General features: G+C 35.4%; 1 protein-coding gene across 8 annotated transcripts in view; it reads left to right on the top strand.

The window, feature by feature from the left end:
- Positions 1-12,577, top strand: part of EMSY (EMSY transcriptional repressor, BRCA2 interacting) — a 91,206-nt gene that overhangs the window by 33,067 nt on the left and 45,562 nt on the right. For all 8 annotated transcript variants that reach the window (XM_045557313.1, XM_045557317.1, XM_045557315.1 and 5 more), the window contains one exon: positions 8,303-8,557. In XM_045557313.1, the coding sequence (XP_045413269.1) occupies positions 8,303-8,557 (255 nt within the window). The remainder of the gene's footprint in view (positions 1-8,302; positions 8,558-12,577) is intronic.

The following is a 12,577-nucleotide window of genomic DNA, read 5'->3' as shown; positions in this document are numbered from 1 at the left end:
TAAAATCAAAATGGATTCAAAACTTAAATCTAATTCCTGAAACTATGAAACCACTAAAAGAAAACATTGGGGAAACACTTCAGGGCATTGGTCTGGGCAAGGACTTCTTGAGTAATACCCCCAAAACACAAGCAACCAAAGCAAAATTGGACAAATGGGAATCACATCAAGATAAAAAGCTTCTGCACAGCAAAGGAAACAACCAACAAAGTGAAGAGATAACCCACAGAATTGGAGAAAATATTTGCAAACTACTCATCTGACAAGGAAATTAATAACTAGAATATATTAATGTATCCAACAACTTGATAGGAAAAAATCAAATGATCTGATTAATAAAAGGGCAAAGGATCTGAATAGACGTTTCTCAAAAGAAGACACACAAGTGGCCAACAGGTATATGACAAAATGTTCAACATTGTTAAGTCATCAGAGAAATACAAATCAAAACTATAATGAGATACCATTTCACCCCTTCCGAAATGGTTTTTATCAAAAAGACAGGCAATAACAAATGCTGGGGAGGATGTGGAGAAAGGGGAACCCTCCTACACTGTTGAGGGGAATGTAAATTAGTGCAACCACTATGGAAGACAGTATGGAAGTTCCTCAAAAAACCAAAAATAGTTCTATCATATGACCCAAGAATTCCACTACTGGGTATGTATCCAAAGGATGGGAATTCAATATATCGAAAAGATATCTGCACTTCCATGTTTATTGCAGCACTATTCACAGCAGTCAAGTTACAGAATCAACCTAAGTGCCCACCAACAGATGAATGGGTAAAGAAATTGTGGTTCATATACACAGTGGAATATTATATAGCCACAAAAGAATGAAATCCTGCCGTTTGCAACAACATGGGTGGAATTGGAGAACATTATGTTAAGTACAATAAGCCAAGCACAGAAAGATAAATCTCACATATTCTCGCTTGTATGTGGGAGCTAAATATTAAAAACAATTGATCTCATAGAGACAGAGAGTAGAATGATGGTTACCAGAGGCTGTGAAGGGTAGTGGTTGGGGGTGGGGGTAAAGTCAGTATGGTTAATGAGTACTAAAATATAGTTAGATGGTTAGATAGAATGAACGATATTTGATAGCACAACAAAGTAACAATAATCAACAGTAAGTTAGGGTATAATTTAAAATAACTAAAAAAGTGGAATTGGAATGTTCCTAACACAAAGAAATGTTAAATGCCTTAGGTGATGGATAACCCAGTTACCCTGATTTGATTGTATGTCGGTATCAAAACATCACTTGTACCCTATAAAGATACACAACTATTATGGACCCATAATGAAAAATTTTAAGAAAGACTCTTCCAGAGTGTAGAAAATTTGTTATGATAAAGCATCTGCCGATCATAAAGCAGCAAGAAATTCACTGATAACATTTGTTAGGGTCATTGCTAATGAAAATTGGATGCCAGAACAAGTCAATAATGCTGATGAAACATCACTGTTTTGGTGTTATTGCCCTCAGAAAGACACCAACTACAGCTAATGAGACAGCCGCTATAGGAATGAAGGATGCCAAGGACAGAGTAACTGCTGGGTTGTGCTAATGCAGAAGGCACACATAAGTGTAAACTTTCTGTGATAAGCAAAAGCTTGCATACTCTGTTTTCAAGGAGTGAATTTTCTTACCAGTCCGTTACTAATGCTAACAAAAAGGCATGGATCACCAAGGTTGGTTTCACAAACAGTTTGTACCAGTGGCTTGTGCTCACAGCAGTGAAGCTGGACTGGGTGATGACTGCAAGATGTTATTTCTTGACAACTGTTCTCATCCTCCAGCTGAAATTCTTATCAAAAATAATGTTTATGCCATGTACTTTCCCTCAAATGTGACTTCGTTAATTCAGCCATGTGACCAGGGTATCCTTAGATCAATGAAGAGTAAATATAAAAACACTTTCTTGAATAGCATGCTAGCAGCAGTGAACAGAGGTGTGGGTGTGGAAGGTTGTCAAGAGGAGTTTATCATAAAATTTACCATATATGCTATTGCCAATGCTTAGAACATAATGACTAAAGTCATGATTGTGCATGCCTGGCACAACCTCTGGTGTGTGACTATATTCAGTGGTAATGTTGAACAAAGTGGTGGCTTTGAAGGAATCTCTATGTTAAGTGAGGAAAAAAATGAAGTCTGACCTCCTTGCATATGCAAAATACATACTTTCAGAGTCCATCAGTAAGCTGGGAGAAGTGGATAATGAAGTTTTTAACATCAGCAATGGGGCTCCAGTTGTTAATTTACTGACCCATGGTGAAATAGCCGAAATGGTTCTGAATCAAGGTGGTTATGATAATAGTGATGATGAAGATGACTTTGTTAACACTGTAGAAAAAAGTGCCTGTAGGCAACATCATGAAAATGTGTGATGAGCTTATTGAAGGACTAGAGCAAAGTACATTCATAACAGAAAAATAAATCATTTAACTTTATAAAATCAAAGGAAACTTCTAAGACAAAAACTGTTGTTAATGAGGCAAATGACTCTAAGGAAACATTTTAGAAAGCCATCTACCAGAATGCCTCCTCATCCACAGAGGTGCTACTTCTTGGTCCTTCAACTGCTTGTTATCACCTAAAAAGAAAATATAGTATGCAGTTACAATATACAGTATATAGTAACCTTTTAATCAAAACATAGCATTGTAGGTGGATACTGAAAGGCTATCATTGTTTGTTGTTGCTGTTGTTTAACAGCTGATAACAGTATTCTGATAATGCTACTGTGCTGTTTAGTTACCCTGAACACATTTTTTTCTCACTGTATTAATGGTATATCATATTTTTTACTATTAAGTACTTACATGTGAATAGGTATAAGAAAATGATTGCTTATTAGTAACATATAAATTCAGAGTCAGGAATTATGGTGATGCCAAACAACCACAGACTGTCCACATGGCTGAGATAGTGACATCTTTGCTTTGTGATGGTTCAATGTATACAAACTTTGTTTCATGCACAAAATGATTAAAAGTATTGTATAAACTTCCTTTCAGGCTATGTGCATTAAGGTATATATGAAACATAAATTAATTTCATGTTTAGACTTGGGCCACATCCCTAAGATACCTAATTATGTATATGCAGATGTTCTAAAATCTGAAAAAATATCTGAAACACTTCTGGTTCCAAGCATTTTGGATAAGGGATACTTAACCTCTGTATTGCTTTATACCTGAAGTTTTTTTCTTTAGTATCTATGGGTGTAAAACAAAACGTGGGTATTGTTCTTAACATTTATGTGCCATCTTTCCCCTTCAGTTTCATGGCTTTTTTAAAAAAAAAGCTTTTTGGGCTTCATTCTCTCTCTAGGGCTCATGTTGAAAACTCTTAAGTATTTCATATTTATTCAAAAATACCAATGTATCCTGGACCATAAGTTCTCCAAACACGGACTGATATATTTGCTTCAGTGGTATTCACAGCAGCCTGTTTTCTTTTGTGCATTCAAATGTTTTATGAAATCCTCTGGATTGTTAGTATCTTAATTTGCTTGGAAAATGTGGTAAGTAATTGAATGAATGTCACCACATAAATCTGCATTGATTGAGTGATTGGTTTTTCATAATAAGAAAATTTATTATCTCACAAAATCAGAAGTCCAGAAAAAGGGAAGCTCTGGTTAAGTTAGACAATAGCTCAGTGGAGCCATCAAGAAGTTTCTTTTTACCTTTCTTCTCTGCTTTTCTTGGTATGTCAGCTTTTTTCTCAGGTAATTCTCATCATGGGCAAGATGAGTACATTTCAAGAGCCACATCCAGCCATGAAAATGTTCAGAGAAAGAAGAAACAATCTCCTTCTGTGGGTCTGTCGTAGGAAAGAGAAAACTTTTCCCAGGAGTCCCCCAGGAGAAGATTGCCCTCATGTCATGTTGGCCACAACTGTGTCATACCCTTGCCTAAACTAGTCCCTGGCAAAAATAATGGGGCCACCATGACTGGTTTAATTAGGAATTGCCCTCTAGAGCTGGCTTAAGGCCAGCCTCGCTAAAAGTATGGACTAATGCCTAAGAAGGTGGATTCTTTTTTTTTTTTTTAAATCCTTCTAGCCCAAAGTTAAGAAGGTGAATTTTTGAGGAAAGAAGACAGGATTCTGTTAGAAATGTAGAAGGTCAGAGGAGAAAGTAATAACTGGTTTTAGAGCAATTGGCTTTTCATTTGCTCCTGTGCATGTCTATGAAATTAACTTATTGATAGAATTGTTCACGGCGTCTTTGTTTTTTTCTATTTCGAGGGGTTCTGCTTGTTATGTCAGTTACTGAGAAAAAAGTTTAAAAACCTCTAGCCATAATTTTCGCGTTGTACATTTCTCCCTGTAATTCTGTCCGTTTTTTGTACATACACATTTAGGATTGTTGTGTCTTCTTGATGAATTGATCTCTTTTTCATTATGAAGTGTTCCTCTTTATGTCGTAACCCTAGATGTTACCATTGATGTCTTTCTTTTTTCTTTTTTTATTGATACAGGGTCTCTGTCACCCAGGCTAGAGTGTGGTGGCCTCATCCTAGCTCACTGCAACCTCAAACTCCTGGGCTCAAGCAATCCTCCTGCCTTAGGCTCCCAAGTAACGGGGACTACAGGCGTGTGCCACTACACCCAGCTAATTTTTCTATTTTTGATAGAGACGATGTCTCAAGTGATCCTCCTGCCTTGGCCTCCCAGAATGCTAGGATTATAGGCTTGAGCCACCACTACTGGCCCGATGTCTGCCTTTTCTGATGTTAATGTAACCGCTCCAACTTTCTTATATGACACATCTTTTTTTCATCCTTTTGTTTTTATCTCATCTGTGCCTGTAAATTTAAAATGCATCTCTTATGAACATTGTATGGTTGGGTCTTGCTTTTTTCTCCAGTCTGACCATCTCTGACCTTTGATTGGAGTGTTTAGTCCATTTACATTTAATATAATTATCAATATGATTGAGTTTAAGTCTGTCATCTTGATAATTGTTTGTATTTGTCTCATCTGTGCTTTTATTCCTTTTCCCCTCTTTTCCAGTCTTCTTTTGGATTTATTGAGTTTTTTTCTTTTAATGGATTCCATTTTATTTCCTCCATTGGCTTATTAACTACACTTAAAAAAAATAGTCTAGTTCTCAACCTCCACATATTGACATTTTGGACCAATTTTTTTCTTATGGGAGCTGACCTGTATAAACATTGTAGGATGTTTAGCAGTATTTCTGGCCTCTACCCACTAGATGCCAATAGCATACCCCCTGTCATGACAATCAAAAATGTCTGTAAGTGATTGCCAGCTATCCTGGGGGAGGGAGGAGGCAGCAAAATTGCTCTTGGTTGAAAACACAGCTTTAGAACTTATAGTGTACATTTTTAATTTTTAACACTCTACCTTCAAATAATATACCACGTTATGTATTGTTTTAAAATCTTAAAACAGTACTTCCATTTCCCCCCTCTCATCCTTGTACTATGGTTGTCATACATTTTAATTCTATGTATATATTATAAACCTTACATTGTATTGTTAGTAATTTTGCTTCAAACAGGTGATTTGCTTTTGAAGAAATTACAAAAGAAGTGGGGGGGGGGAAGCCTTTTATATTTACCAAGCTCATCTTGTACTTTTCCTACTCTAGCTTTGCAATCAGTTATTTCTTCAAGGTGCCCTGGTTCCTTTTAGTGGAAAGTAATAATTAGATGCTAAGATTTGGGTGCTAGATATGCTTATTGCTAGGGAATGTGTACATAAACATTCATATTTATATCCATATTTATTTCTATATATTGAAAATTTGTGAGTTCAAATTGATGCATCCAATTTTAATCAAACAATGCATGTTAATTATGGTTTTCTCCCTTCCCTTCACTCGAAAAACCTAGCTTCTATTATCTTGAATATACATATTTTATCAGTCCTCTGGTATGTAACCAATCGCTCATCATTACTGCTGTTGCCCGTCCCCTGTGCAGATGCTCTCCTCACTCCACTAGGTCTCTGACATCCTGTATATTCCTGCCTCACCCCACCTGAGTTCTGACACCCTCCTCCAGCCACTGCTTTGCATTGGTGGCTATCTCACCTGGGTCAGCTCTGATACCTGTGCTGGGTGGCCTTCCTACCCAAAAGCCCTTACCTAGTTTGGACTCTGATACCCACCCTAGCCACCACTTCCCATGGACACCCTGCTCAAACTTTGAGACCCTGTGTAGCTGGCTCACATTCACAGAAGTTCTTTTCATCCCACTTGGGTTCTAATTCTACGTGCTGAGCTGCCCCATGAACTACCCCCACTGTGGACACCCTCCTCATCCTGCTCTCATTCTGACTCCCATGCTAGGCCAGTCTCCTCAGTGGGTTCTGGCACCTCATGCTTTAGGTCACTCTTCTGCTTAGCTGCATAGCTGTCCATTTTGCTTTGTGCTACCTGATGGCTTTAATACTGAATGGTTTGGGAAGCTAAGGGCAAAGGAAGAGGAAGAGCACCTTGTACTTGTTAAAATAAGAGTAATATTTGTTAGTTTGTAATGATACACTTGTGTGATCATGTGATTGTCTACTCTAAACTTAAACCTTCCTGAAGGTAGGGACTGTTTCATGGGTACAAAATAGTTTCCCCAGGATCTAGCATATAAAGTATGTACTCAATAAATTTTTATTGAATTTTCAGAGAGATTAAGTACTTTAATCAGGTCACACAGCTATTATGTGTTTATGTATTGAAGGTATGGCTTAACTACAATTATCTGATTCTAAAGGAACCTTGTATGCTTTTACGTCAGATATTTTTCCTATACAAAAGTATATGGAGATCATAGTTGAGTTAGAGAGTTACCCATATGTACAGTTAGCTTCAATTAATATAAGACCATACATTATGAGTACAATATAAGGGTTAAAGCTTTTAAATGGTTTAAAAATAATATCTTTCACTTGTATAACACTTTATACTCATTGAATCATAAAATGTTAGCTCTGAAAGGGGCTCCAGAGATAGTTCAGTTCAGCAAGACTAAGCAATACAGAACATATATAGCACCAAAATGGCTCCCTGCTGCACTGGTATTCAGGGAGGGGTTGGGGTGGGGGAGGTGGGGAACTATGTAAGTAATGTGAGTAAGCCCTACAGGTGATTGTGACTACACTTTTTGTCTCCTCAAAGTGTTCCTCAATCTGTGCTCTTACTTGATCCACATTACAACTTTTAGCGGGCAAAAGAAAAATTCAACAAATGAGGAAGCTGAGGCCTTAGAGAATCAGAATGTATTCTCAAAGTTTATCCTTCTCTATTTTTATCATTCTCTAGAGACATAAGAATGTGATATTTGTATTTAAAATTTTTCTGTAATACAGTGAGTGTTTGTCATGGTGAGGATTTGGTGGAGGAAGGTGTGAAAAAAACATCCTAAGTACTTGAGAATTAGGCTATTAATTTTTTTTATTGTTTCAGCAGTGCTTAAAAAGTAAATATGATGAGTTATATTCCAGGTTCTCTCTGTTAGGAATATTAATTTATTAACTCATTGACAGATAATAGTCCTGTTGGGTAGTTGATTAATTATAAAAAAAAATTATAGATGAAAAATCTGAGAGAAGAAAGAATTTCTCAAACTCATACATCTTTAGTGAAAGTTACTAGTACTTCTTATCTATATATGCTTGCTAATATTAGCATTGCACTGGAAAGGACCTTATCAGATTTTTTTTGCTGTATCTTAGATATAGAAATTTTTTACATGATTATTTACTGAACCAGTTAGAATTTTTTAGGAAATGACTTTATCTTATAGATTATTAGAAATGAGATATAGACAAACTATTTTACCTTGCTAAATAGTTCAAAAGATGAATGTTTGAGTTACTTTATCTGTTGTCATGTTTAAATTGACTGATTAGAATCTGAAAAGTAATATTTGAAAAATGTATTACTTATAAATAAGATTCAAAAATTAATAGATGTGCTTTATTCTTATATTATTCACATTGAGAACCTACATTTTCTAAAAAATCTGTTGAGAAACAGGTCAGGGAACATCCTGTGTGATATTTTGTTTCTTTCATTCTAACTCTTCACTGAGGGAAAATCACTTCATTTTTTGAATCTGAGAGCAATGATGCCTCCCTTGCAGAGTCTGCAGACTAGATATCAAATACGTAAAGAATCGCACATTTTATCTGACTCTAGGTGCTCAATAAATCATAGTTTTTATTGATTTTGTCTTTAAACTGTTATCTACTATAATAACCAGAAGTAACTTTAATTATGCTTGCCTTTCAAATTCTTTTTTCCCTTACTCTTGTGCAGGTGTGTCTACATCAGCAATCAAAATGGCATCAACCAGACTTCCTTCTCCCAAAAACTTAGTGGGTACCCCAACTCAGATTCTTGCACAGTTTCCTAAACAGCATCAACAATCTCCTAAGCAGCAGTTACATCAAGTGCAACAGCAGACACAGCAACAAGTGCCCCAACCTTCTGCAGTATCCCATCAGCAACAGCCTCAGCAGTCTCCTTTGCCATCTGGTATCAAACCTACTATCCAGATCAAACAAGAGTCAGGTAACTGGAAAATGTTTACAAGATGTGTTAATTCTTCCCCAATCACCAGTTCTCTGAATCTTCCAGTCCATGAACACCATATGTCTCTCCATTTATTTAGGTCTTCTTTGACTTCTTTTATCAATGTTTTACACTTTTCAGCATAAAGATCCTGTTCGTGTTTTGTTAGATTTATACCTAAGTGGTGTTGCATTTTCTTGGAGTGATTATAAATGGTATTATGATTTTAATTTCAATTTCCATATGTTTCTTGTTAGTATATAAATATGGTGTTGATCTTGTACCCTGTGACCTTGCTGAACTCACTTACTAGTTCTGAGAGTATTTATATGTAGATTTCTTGGGATTTTCTATGTACAGAATTATGTTACCTGTAAAAGGGGAGAGTTTTACTTCTTCATTCCCAATCAATATGTCTTTTATTTCTTTTTCTTGTCTTACTATACTGACTAGAACTTCCAATACTGTGTTGAATGAATAAGAGTGAGGAGAGTGGACATCCTTGCCTTGTTCCTGATCTTGAGAAAGCATTCAGTCCTTCACCATTAAGTATAAAGCCAGTTGTAGGTTTTTTGTGGATGCTTTTTATAATGTTGAGGAAGTGCCCTTCCATTCCTAGTTTTCTGGGAGTTTGTATTATGAATGAGTGTTAGATTTTGTAAAATGCTTTTTCTGTTCAATTAATAAGATGTTGTGTTTTTTCTTAGTCTGTTGATATGCTAGATTATATTGATTGATTTTTCTGCTGAACCAGCCTTGCATATATGAAGTCAATTCTACTTGCTCACGGTGTATAATTTTTTAAATACATTGCTGGGTTCAATTTGTGTCTCCTTGCATGAGAGATTTTGGTCTGTAGTTTTCTTATTTTGTGCTGTCTTTGTCTGGTTTTAGTATCATAATAATACTGGCTTTAGAAAATGAGTTCAGAAGTGTTCCTTTTCTGTTCTTTTGGAATAGATTGTTGTAAGATGAGTGTTAATTCTTTAAATGTTTAGTAGAATTCTCTAATGAAACCATCTGGGCCAGGAAAATTTTTTTTTTGAAAGCTTTTAATTTATGAATTCAGTTTCTTTAATGGTTATGGAATTATTCAGATTTTCTATTTCATCTTGGTTGAGTTTTGTTAGTTTTGTGGGTTAAGGAATTGGTCCATTTCTTCTAAGTTGCCAAGTTTATGAGTAAATTTGTAGTAGTTCCTTATTATTCATTTAATGGCTACAGGATCTATATTAATGTCCCCTGTTTCATTTTTAATACTGATGGTTTGTATCTTCTCCCCCCGACCCCTTTATTTGGTCAGATTTGCTAAAGGTTTGTCGATTTCATTAATTTTTTTTTCATTAATTTTTTTTAAGAACTAGATTTTTGTTTCATTGATCTTATCATTTTTCCATTTTCAATTTCCTTATCTTTATTATTTTCTTCCTTCTGGCTTTCTTTGGGTTTATTTTGCCCTTCTAATTTCTTGAGGTTGGAACTTAGATTATTATTGATTTAAGACATTTTCTCTTTTCCAAGCACATTGTTAGCATTTACATCTGCGTCTATATAAATACCTTTGTGATGCATTTCTCTCAGCACTGCTTTTGCTGCATCCCACATATTTTAATATGTTGTATTTTCATTTTCATTCACTTTAGTGTGTTTTTAAATTTCCTTTGAGAGTTCTTTGACCCATGGATTATTTAGAATTATGTTTAATTTCCAAGTTTGGAGATTTTTCTGTGATCTTTTTTGCTATTGATTTCTAGTTTGAGTCCATTATGGTCTGAGAACATACTCTGTCATTTCACTTCTTTTTTTATTAATATAAAGGCTGATACTTTATTTCTACTCTTAAAATTTAATTCCAATTTCAATTTGGAAAGTTTGCTATATAAACTAAATGGTGGTAACTGTGATAACTAGCCTACATTAGTATATTTTAGTCCATGTTAGAGAACTAAAGTGATTTCAATTGTGCTAGGTATCAATTTGATTGGATGCAGTGAGTTTTCTGTTGCTTTCTAAAGTCTATTTTGTCTGTAATTAATATGTCCACTCCTGTTTTCTTTTGATTCATGTTCACATAGTATATCTTTTCCCATCCTTTTACTACTTATGTTATTGTATTTGAAGTGAGTTTTTTGTGCACAGCATATAGTGTGGTTGTGTCTTCGTATTCACATTGCCAGTTTTTATCCTTTAAATAATATATTTAGATCACTTACATTTAAGGTAATTATTGCTATGGTAGGGCTTAAGTGTGCTGTTTTATTATTTGTTTTCTGTTTTTCTCTTCCATTTCTTATTCCTCTGTTTCTCTTTTCTTGCCTACGTATGGTATACTTGAAAAATTTTTAGGATTCCATATTGATTTATTTATATTATTTTTAAGTATATTCTGGTTTTTTAAGTGTTCGCTTATGGTATTACAATATATATATCTGTTACTTATCACAGCTGACTGTTTCACCACATATTACTCTATATTTGAAATAATTTTACTTTTCTAATAAAAAGGGGAGCTTTTAGTGTACCTAATGTTGGTTAATGTATAATACATTGTTTCTGCAAGGTTCCAGTTTCTAAGGTCTGTATTGGTTGCATTTTTATATGTGAGTCAATTATTAGGTTTTTTTTTTTTTTTTTTTTTTTTTTTTTTTGAGACAGAGTCTCACTCTGTTGCCCGGGCTACAGTGCCGTGGCGTCAGCCTAGCTCACAGCAACCTCAAACTCCTGGGCTTAAGCAATCCTTCTGCCTCAGCCTCCCGAGTAGCTGGGACTACAGGCATGCGCCACCATGCCCGGCTAATTTTTCTATATATATTTTTTTAGCTATCCAAATAATTTCTTTCTATTTTTAGTAGAGACGGGGTCTCGCTCTTGCTCAGGCTGGTCTCGAACTCCTGACCTCGAGCAATACTCCTGTCTCAGCCTCCCAGAGTGCTAGGATTACAGGCATGAGCCACTGTGCCTGGCCCAATTATTGGATTTTATTTTAGTTTTTGAATAGAAAATATATTTATCAAAAACTGAAAAATGTAAAATGTTGAACAGTGAATAACTTGTCTTCTTTGTCCTTTATCTGTGTAGTTCTCCCTCACCATTTAAAAAAAATCTTAGTTTCTTATATATTTTATATATAGAAATATATGTAGATATTTCTACATATATAAGCAAATTTAAATATGGATTCTTGGCCCAGTTTAGTGGTTCACATCTGTAATCCTCGCACTTTTGGAGGCCAAGGTGGGAGCATCCTTTAAGGCCAGGAGTTCAGAAAGAAAGATTCTTAATACTTCCCTTCCTTTTATATACAAGCAGAATGTAATACCTGGACCTTGCTCCCCCGTGCCCTCTTAACAATATATCTTAGAGATCTTTCTAATACAGTCAGTAAGTGAAATGGCCTCTTCATTCTACAATGAATATGTAGACATACCTTGTTTTATTGCATTTTGTTTTATTGTGCTTTGCTTTACTGTGCCTTGCAGATACTGTGTTTTTTGCAAATTGAAGATTGTGGCAACCCTGTGTTGAGCACCACTATCTGCACCACTTTTCCAACAGCATGTACACACTTTGTATCTCTGTGTCACATTTTGGTAATTCTTGCAGTATTCCAAACTTTTTTATTATTTTTATATCTGTTGTGAGGACCTGTGATTAGTGATCTTTGATGTTACTATTATGACTATTTTTGGCTGCCATCGGCCACGCCCACATAAGGTGGCAAATTTATATGTCTCTCTCCCTCTCTTTGGGCCTCCCTCTTCCCTGAGACACAGCAGTATTGAAATTAGGCCAGTTAATAACCCTGTAGTGGCCTCTAAGTGTTCAAGTGAAAGGAAGAATTACTTGTCTCTCACTTAAAAGTTAGAAATGATTAAGCTTATTAAGGAAGGCGTGTTGAAAGCTGAAATAGACTGAAAGCTAGGCTTCTTGCAGCAAACTGTTAGCCAAGTTGTGAATGCAAAGGAAAAGATTCTGAAGGAAGTTAAAAGTGCTACTTCAGTGAACATGCAAATGCTAAGA

The sequence above is a fragment of the Lemur catta genome, chromosome 7, assembly GCF_020740605.2.
Source record: "Lemur catta isolate mLemCat1 chromosome 7, mLemCat1.pri, whole genome shotgun sequence".
Classification (NCBI taxonomy): domain Eukaryota; kingdom Metazoa; phylum Chordata; class Mammalia; order Primates; family Lemuridae; genus Lemur; species Lemur catta.
This window is presented reverse-complemented; position numbering and strand designations above follow the sequence as displayed.